The 18,664-nt window shown below is 39.3% G+C and overlaps 1 protein-coding gene across 2 annotated transcripts in view; it reads left to right on the forward strand.

The window, feature by feature from the left end:
• The window catches only part of moxd1 (monooxygenase, DBH-like 1), a 205,526-nt gene that overhangs the window by 169,169 nt on the left and 17,693 nt on the right, over positions 1-18,664 (forward strand). For both annotated transcript variants that reach the window (XM_059981577.1, XM_059981576.1), the window contains exons 5-6: positions 5,448-5,627; positions 10,727-10,829. In XM_059981577.1, coding sequence (XP_059837560.1) covers positions 5,448-5,627; positions 10,727-10,829 — 283 coding nt within the window. The remainder of the gene's footprint in view (positions 1-5,447; positions 5,628-10,726; positions 10,830-18,664) is intronic.

Raw genomic sequence — 18,664 nt, forward strand, 5'->3', positions numbered from 1 at the left:
CCTCTATCAAATCACCTTTGAACCTCCTTCAATCCAAATGGAAAGGCCCTAACTTACTCAACTTTCCCTCCAAAGACATTCTCTCTGTTCCAGGCAGCATCCTGGTAAATCTCCTTTGACTCTAAAGCTTCTACATCCTTCCTATAACAAGGTGACCAGAACTGAACACAATATTCCAAGTATGGATGAAGCAGAGTTTTATAGACCTGCAACATTACCTCAGAGCTTTTGAACTCAATCCCCCAACTAATCAAGGCTAACATGCCATATGTATTCTTAACCTCCTTATCAACTTGTACAACAACTTTGATGGGTCTGTGGACCAGGACCATGCTGTTCCTCCACACTGCTAAGAATCCCGACATAAACCTTGCGCTTGGCCTTCAATTTCAACCTCCCAAAGTATATCCCTTAACATGTTTCTGGATTGAACTTCAGCTGACACTTCTCAGCACAGCTTGGCATCCTATTGATGTCCCATTGTAACTCATGACAACCTTTTACACTATCCACAAGTCCACCAACCTTTGTATCACCTACAGACTTACTAACCAATCTCCCACTTTCCTAGCCACGTCCTTTATAAAAATCACAAAGAAAAGGTCCCAGACTACCGGTCACCAACCAACAGGCAGAATATGCTCCATCTGTTATCACTCTTTCCTTCTGTGGGCAAGCCAACTTTGAATCCACATAGCCAAGTTTCCCTGAATCCCGATGTCTCCTGACTTTACTAGTTGGACGCCTTATCTAATTCCATATACACCATATCTACCAGCTGTACATTCATCAATTTGTTTTCTCACTACTTCAAAGAATTCAATTGGGCTTATGAGGTATAAACTGCCCCTCACAAAGGCATGGTAATTATCACTAACCTCTCCAAGTGATCATAAATCCTGACCTTAAGAATCCTTTCCACTAGTTTGTCCACCACTGATTTAAGGCCCAGTTCCTGTTTCTGATTCCCACTCATACTGACTCAGAAGTTGATCTCTCCATGACACCCAGGATATCATCCCTATCTGGAGCTGTGATACAATCCCTGATTACCACTCCCTCACCTCTTTTACCTTCCTCCCTGTCCCTTTTGAAACATCTAAATCCCAGAACATCCAGCAGCCATTCCTGCCCTTGTGACAGACAATATTCAGGATATTACAGCTGAATATCAGGATTGAGCAAACACAGTGAATTATAGTGCTGCTATGAGAAAAGTGTTTTCATTCTGCAGGTTTGACCTATGGAGAAATTTCGAGAAATGGTTTGTGCTGCCTTCACACTAATTGCCACTGTTATTTAATTTTTTTTTTGGCGAGAAACCAGTTGATCTTTAATCATTTTTAAATTTTGGTTTAAGCAAATAAACATTTTTAAATAGATTTTTTTTACTTCTACTCTTTGGTGTGGGTTTAGGAGTTGGTTTTATTTCAGCAGTACTTCAGCGATTTCCTGCTCCAGCTCTCCACAATTCCTTTTTAATCACTTACAAACTTTATTAGCCATTAAATGCTTTAACTTTAAGATATATGCCACTCTTTAAAACTCAGAGTTTTATATTAGATTTATATCTTGAAATTGGTTTCCGTGCCCTTTGAGATATTCTTGTCTTTTCTCCATCAGACAGCTCTCTCTTGTCACTTCATTGATGATATGCCTCTATGTATTAAATCATTGATGCTATCTGAGGTGCTCTTCTGCATTCACCATTATTTGTCACTCCTGTTCACAAACTGAAAACTGTATTTTCTGCTTTTTATTTACAGCTAAGCTTCTGCTGTCACTGGAAATGCTAGCATGTAGATCTGCCTCTATCTTTAGTCCTTACCCTGCTGGGCTAAGGCTCCAGAAAGAGGACTTGTTTTTTTTAAATTGTGTCAAGTCATTCCTTTGAAGCTATTTTAATGCATTTTAATAAGTCGTAGTTCCCTTTCAAGGCCCCAAAATCAGCTTGTAGTAAATGTATGCTGGACAAACATCCAATAGCTTTGATAGATATCTTGATGATCTCTCAGTCGCATTGTTTGAAGTTTAAAATATTATAACTATCTTTCATGTTTCCTGCCCTATTTCTGCCTCTTTATGTTTTCCATTCCATTCCTCTGATTATTCTTTTCCCCATCTCACCATTATTTCCTTGTTCCACTGCTCCTGGTTGCCCTGCTGCCTTATTTTCTTGCTGTCCTGCTTTAGTGTATAATCTCTTTTTTTTACAGCTTTGGGTAGGTGGAGTGGGGGAGGCTGGTTTTGGTATTGTTTTGATTTGTTGCTGTTGTTGAGTTGTGTTGTTCTGCTGAACATTCTGGCCATGGGACTGGAATGTGTAGCAACACTTACAGGCTCCTTAGCTTGAGCTTTCGTTAACGTAAACAACACATGAATGAAGTCCTGACCTATTCCACCTTCCCCTGTAACTCAGGTCTTCAAGTCCCAGCACCACCCTTGTGCATTTTGTCTGCATTCTTTTAAGCTTAAAGATATCTTTCCTGTATGACTAACATGAGGGCCCCCTTTAATTGTTTTAATGAAATAGGTACCAAGAAGATGTCAGGGGTACGCTTTTCCACATGGAGAGTGGTGGGTGCATGGAATGTTCTGCCGGAGGCGGTGGTGGAAGCGGATACAATAGGGTCTTTTAGGAGCCTCTTAGGTAGGTACACGAGGCTTAGAAAAATAGGTTATGCGGTAGGGAAATTCTAGACAGTCTCTAGAGTAGATTACATGGTCAGCACAACATTGTGGGCCGAAGGGCCTGTCATGTGCTGAAAATTTTTATGTATGTAGGTAAGCAGAACAGGTCAGCCACATTCTTATACAATTTCAGCATAACAACTCAACTTCTATACTCAATCATGGAGAGGAATAAAGAGTAAATGTTTCAGGCAGAGACTTTTAAACAGAACTGGATAGGAAGGAGTAAGAAGCCAGAATAAGAAGTTTTTTTTTAGTGGGGGGGAAGAGTGGAAGAGTACAAGCTGGAAGGTGGAAGATTATGGATTTGCAGAATTCCTTGCGTTTATCCTATACTCAGTATCTTGATTTATGAAAGCCTGTGTGCCACAGGGTCTCTTTATGAGCCTATCAACATGCGATGTCCTTCCAAGGAATTATAGATCTGTATTCTCAATGTCCTTTTGTTCTACTGCACACATTAGACCCCAGCCATTCAATATCTAATTCTTACCTTGGTTTGACCTCCCAAAGGACAGCACCCCACACTTGTCTTCATAACGTTCATTCTGGCAAGTAAGTTTGACCACATCAAAAATGTGATTATGTGTGTAATCATAATTAAAATGGAAGAATCTGTTGTTATTGTTGCCAGGAGTCATTTAAATGGAGAGAGAACTGTGGATCAGATGTTCAATTCTGTAGCTTTTTGTTTGTTTATTTGGGAGACTGAGAATCTTGTGTCGTGAGTCACACTGGGTGGAATTTTGAGCAGTTTGGTAGAATGTGCATAAAACAAAAGACTGAAAAGATTGAATTGTCTGAAATTAGAGAGCTTGGTATCAAATTCAGCAGGATATAATGTTTCCAGATGGAAGATGAAAGTTGTTTTTTCAAACTCTCATTGGCCTTTTTTGACAGTGCAAGAGGTCACAGACAGAAAGATCAGAGGGAGTGAGATAATGAATTCAAGTTTTACTTACCCACAGTGTTTTCTCTTGGCTTTCTAGTCTTTGATAGGGTCTTAGCCAATTTGATTCACCATCCTCCACACATTAATCCAGAAAATATTTATTAGAGTGCTGCATAAAAGATTGCGACACAAAATAAAAGCACTTGTTTGGGGGTAATGTGTTGGCATGGAAAGTAGATTGGCAAGTAGCAAAACAGAGTTGGGATAAATGTGTAATTTTCAACTTGGTAGTCAGTAACTAGTAGAATATCACAGGGGTCACTGCTGGAGCCTGAAATACTTAGAATCAAGATGAGAGGACTGTGTGTATTTCAGTCAAGGTTACTCATGATATAAAGACAAGTCCGTGTGCAAGAGGCAAGGAAGAGACAAAGATCCTGCAAAGAGATAAAGATAGCCCAAGTGAAGTGCAAGAAGTTGGCCAGTTGACTTTAATGTGGGTAAATGTGAGGTATCAATTTTGGAAGGAAAAATAAAAAAGTAAATTATTGTTAGATTGGAAAGTTATCACAAAATGTTGCAGTGCAACAGATTCTTAGCATATGGAACTCACCGAGGTCTAAATCCTGGAACTGTTTGCATAACGGTTTTGTGGAAGTACATTTCTTAGAACTGGGGCAATTCTAGAGATGGCTCGCCACCAATTTAGGGGTTTAGTAATAAATCGTTCTCTAGCTATTGAAGCCAAATTCCAAAACTGAAAAAAAATGTTGACAATTTCTTGGAGGTTTCTCGGTGATTGATTTCCATTGGCTGCTGCTTTGATTCTAAAGGGGTTTGTCTTAAAGTGTGCAGAGAGGAATGTAGAAGACGTTTGTTTAATTTCAGATCCTTTTTAAAAAAAAAGCTGGTTTCAGAACTTGGGTACAGCATGACAGAGAGCAGGAGCAAATGATTAGAAAAGCAGAAGGTGAGAAAAGAGGGATGACGATTTTGTTAGGTTATGAAGATGTGGTCAGCTCAGACATCTAAGAATTGGGATGAGCGTGATTGGGTAACCTGGCAGTGATGGCTGTCCAGAGACTGCTTGTTTACTTGCACTGCTCTTTTTAATGGCTTTTACACTTTTCTCTGCATTGTCATTGTTTTACCTTATTCTAGCTGAATGTGTAATGAGCTAGAATAATATCTTCTGTGTAATGATTTGGTCTGAATAAACAGTATGCAAGACAAAGCAACACTTGCATAGTTGCTGCCTGACCTGCTGAGTTCCTCCAGCATTTTGTGTGTGTTGCTTTGGATTTCCAGTAACTGTAGAATTTCTCATATTTCTAGTATGCAAGTCAAGCTTTTCACTGTATCTTGGTACATGTGTCAATAATAAGCGAACATTAATACCACTGAGGAAGGAATGGGAAGAAATGCACCCTCTCTTGTGATGGTCAGAGTTCAAATGATTGGGGATCTCAGATTGAAATCAGAAGATATAGGCTTTTACAGTGGCGATACAGTCATTAGCAACATGATTTATTTAAATGGAGCTCTAACCTAGAATAGGGGTATGAAAGGACCACTAGTTCTGGAACACCCAATGGTGTCAGTGGGCTCTTTATACTTTTGTCCATTTGATATTATGTTTGTTAGTGTTAACAGATTTGGTGTTTTTCATAGATTACTGGGGATCAACATATACACATCTGAGTCAAACTCTCACACTTAATTTTTTAGGGTCAGACAGCAATATAAAAATGCCACCAGCGCTGTTCCAAAAGTAATCACTGTACATAAAATATGTCTTATGAGAAAAGAAGATGCATTTTGCATTGTTACAAGATTATTTACTTTTTAATGCATTTATTCATAGGTTGAACCCATAATTCAGAAAGGACATGAACATTTGGTACATCATATTCTCCTTTATCAGTGTCACAGCAGCTTAAATGATAGTGCCCTTGACATTGGGCATGAATGCTACCATTCCAATATGCCAGATGATTTCTTACATTGTGAAAGTATCATTGTAGCATGGGCAATTGGAGGAAAGGTAGGTCATTATTCTTGTAATCTGTTCATTTATGTAAAAGCAAATTCTTCAGATGTAAAATCAAAACTTTATATTTACTGTATTTAAAACTGTTTGCTCTTTATGACTCCAATATTTCAGTTCATAAATTTTCATGTGTCTAGAGATGAAAGATATAACAACTATGAGTAATAGTTGCTCATTTGACATTGTTTATTTTTTGTAGTTTCATGTAAGAACACACACATATGATACTACTTTATTTTATGCCACAAACTTTACCGCATAAAGATATCCTAGGTTTAATAGCAAAATTTTTTTCAATCCAAAAAGGAACAATGAAGCCTTCCATCTTCACACTTGTTGACCAAGGTTTTCTGGCACTGTTGCTATGGCAATATTATTGTCTGTCTCATGCACAGGTTTGCCTGCCCAAAGAGACTTCTCAGACTTCATCTTCTTTGCACTCAAACCCTGGTCAGTTTCCGCTTTCCTTGACATAGAGTACCATTTAGGCGCTGCTCTTAATTTTTCTTGGTCTCGTGCCCTGAAGTATTTATTCCACTTAGTCAAGTTAACCATGAATGCCCTAAAGAATTCCCTTTAAAGTTACTTAAGTGATTCCTCATGGTTCAGACTTATATTTATTATGCAAATACAAGATCAGTACTTAAACATTGTAAATGCAGAAACTATCACTTTTACACATAAAATCATACTGCCTGCTTTCATTTAAGACTAAGGCAACCATGTGTAGACTTTACATATAACCTCTGGTTTGTGTACTCCTTTCCCAAATATTGCCAGTAAATCTGAAGAATCCCTACTTCTCTCATCTACTAAAGTCTAGAACCATTTCCCTTTCTGTCATAGAGTCATAGAGAAGTACAACGCAGAAGCAGGCCCTCCAGCCATCAAGTCCATGCTGAAACTGTTTAAACTGCTTACTTCCAATGACCTGCATCAGGACCATAGCCCTCCATATCTCTACCATCCACATACCTGTCCAAACTTCTTTTAAACATTGAACTTGAGCTGGCATGGACCACTTGTGCTGGCAGATCATTCACGACCCTCTGAGTGAAAAAGTTGTCCCTTCTGTTTTCCTTAAGTTTCTCACCTTCCAACCTCAACCCAAGGCCTCTGGTTGTAGTCCCACCCATTGTTAATATAAACAATGGTTCTTGAACACGTAATATAAGTTTGGAAAACTTCAGCTTTAACATAAGTGAGACCATTGCAAAGCGAACACTGAATTTGTCAGGGGTGCATTCTGATAAATGGAATATACAAGCCATCTCTGAGTCAAGAATGCTTGACCTTTGGACTCTATATATGAATGTGTTCCTATAACATTATTAAGTTCAGAATCTGAATCAGGTTTATTATCACTAGCATATGTTGTGAAATTTGTTAACTTAGCAGCAGCAGTTCAATGCAATACATCACATAGAAGAAGAAGAAAAAATAATTATAAACAATAAAGAAATAGTAAATCAATTACAAAATATTGAATAGCTTAAAACTCATGCAAAAACAGGAATAATATACATTAAAAAGTGAGGTACTGTTCATGGGTTCAATGTCCATTTAGGAATCGGATGGCAGAGGGGAAGAAGCTATTCCTGAATCGCTGAGCGTGTGCCTTCAGGCTTCTGTACCTCCTACCAGATGGTAACAGTGAGAAAAGGGCATGCCCTGGGTGTTGGAGTCCTTAATAATGGATACTGCTTTTCTGAGACATTGCTCCTTGAAGATGTCCTGGGTATTTTGTAGCCTAGTACCCAAGATGAAGCCAGCTAAATTCACAACCCTCTTTGGTCCTGTGCAGTAGCACCCACCCCCCCCCCCCCCACTCCCCCCATACCTGACAGTGATGCAGCCTGTCAGAATGTCCTCCGTGGTAGATCTGTAGGAGAAAAATAGGTGATAGTAGAAGTAGTTTTTTCTCTCCTTTAGTCATAGATTCATAGAGGAATACAGCGCAGAACTACATTATCAACTACATTATCATCTAGATTATTGAAATAGATGACAAACAACAACAGACCTAGCACCGATCCCTGCGGCACATCACTAGTCACAGGTCTCCAGTCAGTGAGGCAACCCTTAACTACCACTCTCTGGCTTCTCCCAGAAAGCCAATGTTTAATCCTATTTACTACCTCACCCTAAATGGCAAGCGACAGAACCTTCTTGACTAGCTTCCCGTTTGGGACCTTGTCAAATGCCTTAATAAAGTCAATGTAGACAGCATCCACTTCCTTGCCTTCATCCATATTCCTTACCACTTCATCCAAAAACTCTATAAGATTGGTTAGACATGACCAATCCATGCTGATCTATAAACAAAACCATGCTGATTATCCTTAATCAATCCATATCTACCCAGTCCCTTGGAATGCCTTCCAATAACTTTCCCACAACAGATGTCAGACTCATCAGCCTATAATTTCTTGGGTTCTGTTTAGAGCCTTTTTTAGAGAATGGAATAACATTGGGTATCCTTCAATCCTCTAGTACCTCTCCTGTTGCTAAGAATGATTTAAATATTTCTGCTAGGGTCTGGCAATTCCTGCATTTGCCTCTTATAGGGTCTGTGGGAACACCTTGTCAAGCCCTGGGGAGTTATCTAACCTGATTTTCCTCAGTGTATCAAATACCTCCTCCTCCTCCTCCTCTATAATCTCTACAGCAGCAATAAAGTTGATGTCTTTTTGTCTCACTTCTGTAGATTCTGTGTTCATCTTCCAAGTAAAGAAAGATGCAAAGAATGCATTTAAGTGCTCCCCTGATTTGGCTCCACACATGGATTACCATTCTGGTCTTCCAGTGGAATATTTTTGTCCCTAGGAATCCAGTTGCTTAACATACCTATAGAATTTTCCTTCACCTTGTCTGCAGGAGTAACTTCCTGCCATCTTTTAGCCTTCCTGATTTCTTACTTAAAGTTCTCTTGCATTTCATGTCCATAAATACCTCATTTATTCCTACTTTCTGTGCACCCCCCTTTTAACTCTTAACCAGGGTCTCAATATCTCTTGAAAACCAACACTTGTTACCTTTACCTCTTATTCTGATAGGTATATGCAAGCTTTCATTCTGGAAGGCCCCTCACTTTCCACGTACTCCTTTACCAGAAAACAGGCTGTCCCAGTCCACATTTGCCAGATCATTTCTGATACCATCATCATTGACTTTTCTCCAATTTAGAATCTCAATTGAGAACAGATCTGAAGAATCTGTACTTCTCTCTTCTACAAAAGTCTGGAACCACCTCTCTTTCTGTCAAGGCACATCAAATGGTGCTCAGAAATGAACTGATATGTCTCCAACCAAACATATATATAATGACTGTTTTGTGTTACAAAGAACAGAAAACATCTTACCTACAAGCTATTGTTACAGCTGAATCAACATCCGTAAATGTCTTGACTTGATACAACACTTGCTATCCTCAGGATGTGATCAACTTTAAATAGATGTCTTACAGATGAGTATATTTTGATTAGGAAGTCTGACAAAACAGATTCGAACAATAGTTGCTTCCTGTTTCATAGAAAGCTGAAAGAAAAGCTTTCCATTACACTGGTCCTAGATATTTTTATTCATCTTGTTTGCTATTTTAGAAAATAATTGATAAACTATAATATGTAATCCCTAAAAACTACTGTCACCCTTCCATCTACATTTATAGCCCTGATAGTAAAACTGGTGGATCCTGATACTTCTGTGATCAAAAGGACCTTTGGAAGTCAAGAATAAGCATATAACTTATTATTTAGGATCATTTTATTAAGTGAATAAAAAGAAGAAGAAAAAAACAAGAAAAGGACAGGAGAGAAAAAGAAAAGAAACAATAAAAAACAAAGGAAAGAGAAGTAGTGGTTCTCTCAGACTCAGACTAGGGATAATAAAAATTCTAGTGTTAGCAACTAATCTATAAAATAGCCAGATTGAAGTGGCATGGCATCTGCTACTGAAAGCTAAGAAGTTTCTAGAAACCTACAGAAACATCTGTAACATAATTGCTGAAAATTACATGTGTATGGGTAATTATATTAAATATAAGCAAACATAGGAAAATTAAACTAAAAGAAAAATAGCAATTCCACAGCCAAATCCAACAATACCATGGTAATAGCATTTTAAGTAAGAAATTATTTATTCTTCAGTCAACTGATAAAAGTGTAAGGGGAACTGGATGGAAAACTTCTTCACTCAGAGCGTCATGAGAGTGTGGAACAAGCTGCCAGCACAAGTGGTGCATGCAAGCTCGATTTCAACGTTTAAGAGAAGTTTGGATAGGTACATGGATGGTAGGGTATGGAGGGCTATGGTTCCGAAATAAGTCGATTAGAGTAGACAGTTCAAATGGTTTGGCACACACTAGATGGGCCGAAAGGCCTGTTTCTGTACTGTACTTTTCTATGACTCTATGACCTTTTTCCAGATGCTGAATTATATTTCATACTAATAGGAGACCAAGTTGCCCATAAAGTCTATGTCAACTCTCAGAGTAATCCCATTTTCCCATAGGCTACAGGGAAATAATGTGTTCAACTCCATCAACTCTGTCTTGATTCTCCTGCTACTATGTTCAAACGCTAGAGCTAATTTGTACTATCCAGATCGTCTACCAAGGAAGAAGCATATATGCAACTTGTGTCTAAAATGTTGGATAAGCCTTTCATATACTCAAAGATATCGCACATGTGTAAAGTTTTCAGTGGAATACACAAAAGCAGTGTATTCAATGAAATGCAATCTATCCCTTGTTTACATTAGTACTCTTTATATAAATAAGTACCAAAATGTACAGGGGGTAGATTCTGATATCTCAATACCTTGCTGTATTTCCCGAATAATTTAAGAATTATATGCCACATTTTGTCCCGGGATAGTATGTTACATTTTATATTGGCAATTTTACAGTGCTTGGAAGAAGTTATTTTCCTGTTCTGAAAAGTTCTCTCAATCCTTTTCAATAAATTGTATGTTGTTTTAGCATGATGAAAACTGAGTTCCAGAAATTGTATTTTTACACCTGCATACAATCATACTGTCAAAGCACAAAGGAGACATAAGTTTTAGATTTTCTTTTTGTCCAACGACTGCAGGGATTTTCCTTTCCCCCTAATGTTGGACTTTCACTCGGAACACCAGGCGACCCCACATACGTGATGATGGAAGTGCATTATGATAACCCGAGCTTCCAGGAAGGTAGGAGCGTTTGCTCTTTAGTGTCTGCCTGAATTAAATGTCTATCTGAGTGAATGTCTGGCTGAATTAAACACTGAATGTTGCAAAAATAGTTTTACTCTTCCATGTGTTCTGATTTTCATTAGTTACAAAATGAAACAATTTCAAAGGCTTAGGAACCTTATTAAATAAGTGTCTCTAGATTAAAATGGATTTCAACTATTATAATAGTATTCTGATTTACAGTTAATTACTGGAGGTGTTAATTATTTTCATTTACAGTATTTCCAGGTAAAAAGTGTAAATATCCATACTATTCTTAAAAAGGTTAATCAAGGTTAAAATTATAACGTGATAAACAATACTGAGTCCAATCTTACCTAATTTAAACAGTAGTGCATTTAGAATACTAAGTAACAACATCAGAACTACAAAGAGGTCAATCCCTCCTTAACCCCTTACTTTATCACAAAGCAAAAATTGGTTTCACTTCAGTTCAAATACATGTATAATAAGCGTGGTTCTGGTTCAGAAACTTGAAGCTGGTCTCAAAGTCTGAGCATACACCACAAACACCGTTAGTCACATCCCACCACATTTTAACAACAAATATGCAAGTATATACTAAGTAATCCAATATATTATATGCCAATACAATTGGAAAGTTATGTGAGCAATCTGTCCAGAAGACTGAGATCATAATTTGCTATAGCAATCAGAAATTGGATGCCTCTCCGCTAGCTCTTAGCTTCAGAGTATGAAATAGTTTTTAATGCCTGCAAAACAATTTTCATCACTGAGTGCAATAAAGGGTAACTCACTTAAACTAATCAAGTAAATCTGAAAAAGGATCTAGCTAGTGCCTTCTGGACGTATATGCTGAATAAACTCTTCTCAGCTTCCACGTTCTCATTGGCCTGCATAAACTGGGATTTGAGCTTTCTTACAGGTCTGTGGATGGTATTAGTCAAGTATTTCTTCAGGATCCTGGCAATTCTTCCAGAAACAGTGGAAATATAGGGAAGACAGGAGGTAGCAATGGGTTCCTCCCCAGTGTGAGGTTTCCTAGTTTTTCCATCAGCCATTTTCAGGGCCCAATTAATCTCCTTCACCTTGTAGCCGTTTTGTAGGAACGTCGCGCTTAATCAACATTTCCTGGTGGCGACTCTCCAGGTCTGAAATAGTTTTCACACAGAAAACTCACAAATTTGAAAGAACCACTCTATGTTGGAAGGCATGATAGTGACTGTTATTGCTGAGGTATAAGTCCCTGTGAGTGGGCTTCCGATAGATGCCATGCCATCTGGTTTCCATTGTATTAGAATGTCCAAGAGTGGGAGGCAACCGTTCTTCTCCATCTCCATCGTAAATTGAATGTTTAGATGTATGCTGGTCAGATGGTTGTGAACTGTTGGTGTAGCTGGAGTCCATGAGGCCACATTATGAAGGTGTCATCGACATACCTGAAGAAGCATTTGGTGCGTAAGTGCAACTGCGGGCACTCCAACAATCTAAAAGCTAAACAAACTGAAAAGGGCCAAGGAAAAACCAGAAAACCTAACAATGAGGACTATCCAATCAGGAGGGACAGACAACGGGGTTATATATACCACCGGACCTGACGTGCCTAGGCACCATCCCTGATGAAGCTGGCAGAGTTTGTCATCAAAACGTTGGTTAAAATTGATACCTGTACCCAGCTGGAAGCTCGAGAAGAGTTTAATCAAGTGAAATTATATTAAAAATTCTGAATGTTTAAAAACTTGCCAAATCTGTATTTCTACCCATAAACAATGTTCATAACAAATATCTTTCTACTCTTAAAACAGGAATATGAATGTCAAATATAAAGAAACCACTTTTCATAAAATCTCACATTTGAAGACCTTGAGTCGCAAACAGTTAAACTGCTGCTTACTTTAAGTGACAGAATTTTTGTAGTCTAATACTTCCAGAAGATCAGACTGGTACAGTTATCTATGCACGGAGCTGAAAGAGATGGGGTGGGGGGGGGGGGGGAGATCTCAAATGGATTTCTTACATCTGTGTTTACTAGGAGACAGAACCTACAGAAGTGAGGCAAAGCAGCAGCAAAGTCATGGACGTATACAGATTACAGAGGAGGGGTGGCATTAAATCCCCAGGGCCTGCCTGACAAGGTGTTCCCTTGGACCCTGTGTGAGGCAAGTACAGAAATTGCAGAGACCCTAACAAAGAGGTTGAGATGTCAGATTGGAGGAAAGCTAACATTGTTCAATTGTTTTAGAAAGGCTCTAAGAATAAGCCAGCAAATTGGGTTAAACATTGTCTTCATAGGAGAAACCAGAGAGTGGTGGTAGATGGTTGTCTGACTGGAGGCCTGTGACTAGTGGTGTGCCACTGAGATCGATGCTGGGTCCATTGTTATTTGCCATCTATGTATATCAACAACCTTTATGAAAATGTGGTAAATTGGATAAACAAATTTGTGAATGATACCAAAACTGAGGGTGTAGAGGACAGCGAGGAAGACTACCGAAGCTTTCAGTGAGATCTGGACCAGCTGCAAAAATGGACTGAAAAATGGCAAATGGAATTTAATGCAGACAAATTTAAGGTGTTGCACCTTGGGGGGACCAAGCAGGGCAATTCTTACACAATGAATAGTGGGCACTGAGGTGTCTGTTATTACAAAGGGATCTGGAAATACAGGTCCATAATTCATTGGAAGTTCATCACAGGTAGATAGAGTCATACATTATCCTTTGGCACATTGTCCTTCATAAATCAGTGTATTGACTACATGAGTTGGGACGTTGTGTTGAAATTGAAATTAAGACATTAGTGAAGTTTAACTTGGAGTATTATGTGCAGTTTTGGTCACCTATGTAAAGGAAAGATGTAAGTAAGATTGAAAGAGTACAGAGAAAATTTACAAGGACATTTCCAGAACTTAAGGACCTGAGTTATAGAGAAAAGTTGAATAGATTAGGATTTTATTCCTTGGAACGTAGAAAATTGAAGGGAAGTTTGATAGAGGTTTACAAAATTATGAGGGGTTTGGGTAATGTAAATGTAAGCAGACTTTTGCCACAAAGGTTGGGTGGGACTACAACTAGGGGTCATGGGTTAAGGGTGAAAGACGAAATGTTTAAGGGGAACAGAAGGGGGAAATTCTTAACTCAGAGAGTGGTGCGAGTATGGAACAAGCTGCCAGTGCATGCGGTGGGTGCGGGTTCAATTTCAATGTTTAAGAGGAATTTGGATATGTACGTGGATGGGAAGGCTATTGTCTGGGTGCAGGTCGATGGAATTGGGCATGTTAATGGATTGGCATGAAATAGATGTGCTGAAAGGCCTGTTTCTGTGCTGTGACTCTGATTCTAACTTGATTTATCCTGCTCCAACGCACAGGCACTTTACACCTATGATAGTCTGCCTGTTGGATCCCACTGTTTTAAGCAACTCTTTGATTTAATGCTGCTTTCCTCTCCCACTGTGCACCTTGTGTCTCCTTAGTAATTCCTCAGCCTGGGCAGCATATGCTCTGAATTAGAGGAACAATGTCTACAGTTTATATAAACCTTAATGACTCATAACTTGGCCAGGCCGCCTTCATTCATTTGTTTGGGCAAAGTGAATTCAAAGTTTTGTTTGTTGTGGGATTTATTACCCAAGAGGAAAATTGTAGTGTCTAAACTGCATAAAACAATTCTAATGTCTTCATTATCATTTGTTTGTGAGTTTGATTATGGATTATTTTAAGACTTTCAGGTAGTTCTTGTTTATGTACAAAACAAAATTCGGCACTAATCAATGATTAGATAAGCACCTCACTAGTTATTTGTAAATCTTGATTCTTCTTATGTCATCTCTCCTTGTGTTGGGCAAAAGAAATAGTGAGCATTTTGTTCCAATTATACTTGGGCTCCCTTTCAGTTGTTTGATAAAATTATTTCTAAGCCTCACTGGCACACAAAAATGTTTTTGATACTGATTTTACTTTTTGAATGTGGCCTAGGATTTAGTGTCATTTTTATGCATGCACATGAAAACTGATCAGTGCACATATTATGGGGAAAGGATTTGTTTTTCTAGATCCAGACTTGAAGAATATGCGCATGAATAAAAGCAGGAATTGGTTGGGCACAACTTTATGGGCTGAAGAGCTCATTCCTTTGTTGTACTAGCTGATGTTTTATATTTTTGTCTAACTGGCCACAGGCTCAACAGGTCTACACCAACTTTCCATCAAAACCTTGCTGGGTTGGTTGTAATCTCAGCTCCACATCCTAACTACCGATGGTAATCTTTCTCCTCCTTGCTCATCAAGAATGTATCAGCTTCTTCCTAGCAATGTTTATCAACTCTGGTTCTGTCACTTATTGTGGAAGAGCATTCCAGAAACTTATGGACCTCTGAGGGAGAAAAAAAGTCACCTCTGAAATTATCGTTTTTAAACAATGACTCCCAGTTCTAGGTTCACCTACAAGAGGAATCTGCACCGTGTTTTCCAAGCTGAACTCTATTTACCATGGTTTTTCCATCTTTTTTAATCTGTCTGTGTAACTTCCTACATACTCTGTTGTGCCTCCTAACTCCTTAACTGTGCAAGACATACAGGAAATTACAGCCTTTGTTTCATCAAGATTAAAATCCATATCCAGTAATCTGTACAGTTAAATGATCTTGATTTAATGATATTGATTTAAAGTGGCATTTCTCTGTTAGCTTGGCTCCATATCCTTTATATCTGTGAAGCAAAACTAAAGACTCAATAGAGCTATTTGGAGATCACCACTTGTCCCATTCTATGTTCATAGTACATTCCTTGATTCTCAGCTGTTTTTCTTCTGATTTCCAAACAATTATCAATGTGGCAGAAGGTTAGCATGGTTAAATTATCACTTTATTTTCTTGTATGAAACTTTGTCAAGTAACTTCCAAGTATACCTCTGTAGTTTCACCCCATCCACTATCCTTGTACCCTTCTTAAAATGGTAATTATCAGATATGGTTTAACCTTCAGAAATCTATTGGTGCCTCTCAGGTACTTACCTTGCAGCAGACAAAATAATCTTTGAAGGTGATAAAAACCTTAAATCCAATTCTCTGTGAAAAACAAGGTCAGCAGAGTTTAACAATCATGGAGATGAGCACTGTGGACCAGGTGAAAATAGGGACTTTTGACTCAGTATTGCTTGATGACGTCCATATGAATGGTGAACTTGAAAAAAAGACAAGGATGTGGAGGTCTATTAATAAAACATTAGAAACCTGATTAAAGATGAGAAGGCTGAGAAGAAATGTTTCTATCAGGGCATGGAATTCTTCGGTTGTGTTAGAAGATGTGGGGCTGTTCAGATCATGCAGTTTGTAGCTTTGTTCTGATAGAATGCACAAAATGAGGATTTTGAGTGTGTGCAACCTGGCATAAGTGTTGCAGAGAATGGAACGCATCTTTTATACACGGTGGTATCAACCAGTTACATGTCAACACTTGCCCATCCATAATGCAGCCTCTAATATTTGACATTTCAACTTCTATTCTCAACTCAAAATGTTAACTGTTTATTCCTCTCCGTAGATGCCACCTGACCAGCTGAGTTCCTTCAGCATTTTGTGTGTGTTACTCTGGACCCAACCAGCAGACCTAACCTCAGGTTATCAGCCATTAAAACTGAGGTTGCTGGATTCCATTGCTCACAGAGGTGTTGAGGTTAGCTTTGAAATCCAATAACTCAAAGCATTCAGTCCAAAGTAACTGACGCACAGATGCGTAGGCACATGGATGCAAGATTCGGGAGCAACTCAACAGGTCAGGCAACATCTCTGGAACATAAACAGCTGACAGATCAGGCTGAGGCCCTTCATCCGTAATGGAAAGGAAGGGTGGAACATCAGAATAAGAAGCTGGAAGGTGGGGAAGGAGTCAAGCTAGCAGATGTCAGGCAATAAACACAAGAGATTCTGTAGAAGCTGGAAATCCAGTTTAACACACAGAATGCTGGAGAAACTCAGTTATGCGAACCCAGAAGATATTACATTTTAATTTCCTCATCCAAATCAAATAAGTATATTAAGAATTGTTGGGGCCACTGTATTGAACCCAATGGTACCCTACTGTTCACGGCCTGTGCTTATAAAAGTAAACATTTATTTATTCTAAACACAAGAGGTTCTGCAGATTCTGGAAATCTAGATCCATACACAAAATGCTATAAGGTACCCCATGCAGGGCTTATTGAGAAAGTAAGGAGGCATGGGATCCAAGGGGGCATTGCTTTGTGAATCCAAAACTGGCTTGCCCACAGAAGGCAAAGAATGGTTGGGGGGGGGGGAGGTCGTGACTAGTGGTGAGCCTCAGGGATCTGTTCCAGGACCCCTATTGTTTGTGATTTTTATAAATGACCTGGATGATGAAGTGGAAGGACAGGTTAGTAAATTTGCTGATGACACAAATGTTGGGGGTGTTGTGTATAGTGTGGAGGGTGTCAGAGGTTACAGCAGGCATCGATAGGATGCAAAACTGGGCTGAGAAGTGGCAGATGGAGTTCAATCCAGATAAGTGTGAAGTGGTTCATTTTGATAGGTCAAATATGATGGCAGAATATAGTGTAAATGGTAAGACTCTTGGCAGTGTGGAGGATCAGAGGGATCTTGGTGTCCGAGACCATAGGACAATCAAAGCTGGTACGGCAGGTTGACTCTGTGGTTAAGAAGGCATACAGTGCATTGGCCTTCACCAATCGTGGCATTGAGTTTAAGAGCCGAGAGGTAATGTTGCAGCTATATAGGACTGTGGTCAGACCCCACTTGGAGTACTGTGCTCAGTTCTGGTCTCCTCACTACTGGAAGGATATGGAAACCATAGAAAGGGTGCAGAGGAGATTGACAACGATGTTGCCTGGATTGGGGAACATGTCTTGTGAGAATAGGTTGAGTCATCTAATAGCTTGTCACACCAGACAGCCAGCCACTCTAGTGTTGTTTGGTTGATGTTGAGCAGGTAAATCAGGTGAGAGTTGGCAGTTGCGCAGAACGTGTTTGATGTTCTGCTCCCTTTTGCCACACTCACAGGATTGGCTGGTCTTTAAACCCCACTTCACCATATTGTCTCCCATCCTACAAACTCCCGCTCTGTGAGAGTGTACCACTTCCGTCTGTTAAGCAGTGCCCCGTCTGTGGGCTCTTGCTCTGTATTGTTTGGTGGGGTTCTGGCTTCTGTTTGTTACCAGAGGTCAATCCTGTATGTTTGAGGGGATGTTCTGTGCGGTAGTTCCTCCACTGTAGCAAAGCTTTTCCTCGATTTTAGGTGGTTGGAAACTGGCACATGATGATGTAGTGGATCCAAGTTCTGTTTACCTTTTTCAATTTTTGTTGTAGTGTGTCTTCATATCTCTGGGGGAAGCAATGCCTGCAAGTCTGTAAATGATGTTAGTGGGGCGCAGTGTGCCTGTGATTATTCAGAAAGCTTCATTAAGCAACTGGTCTATTTTCTTTGCATGGGCTGATCTGTCCCACACAGGTGCACAGTATTCTGCAGGTGCATAGCAGAGTGCTGGGGCAATTGATCTAAATGTGTGAGCATTAGTTTCGTGCCTGCTAATTTTTTTCAAGAGACTCAGGAACATTCATGCCTTGACCCTGTTAATCCAAAAAGAGACCAATTCTGACATTACATGCCAGACCAAGTGATCCAGTGGGTGGTTAAAGGATAAACAGTCTACTGAAAATCATGAAAAAGGATAGGTTGAGTGAACTCAGCCTTTTCTCCTGGAGCGACAGAGGGTGAGAGGTGACCTGATAAAAGTGTATAAGATGATGAGAGGCATTGATCATGTGGATAGTCAGAGGCTTTTTCCCAGGGCTGAAAT

The sequence above is a fragment of the Hypanus sabinus genome, chromosome 10 (assembly GCF_030144855.1).
Source record: "Hypanus sabinus isolate sHypSab1 chromosome 10, sHypSab1.hap1, whole genome shotgun sequence".
NCBI lineage: Eukaryota > Metazoa > Chordata > Chondrichthyes > Myliobatiformes > Dasyatidae > Hypanus > Hypanus sabinus.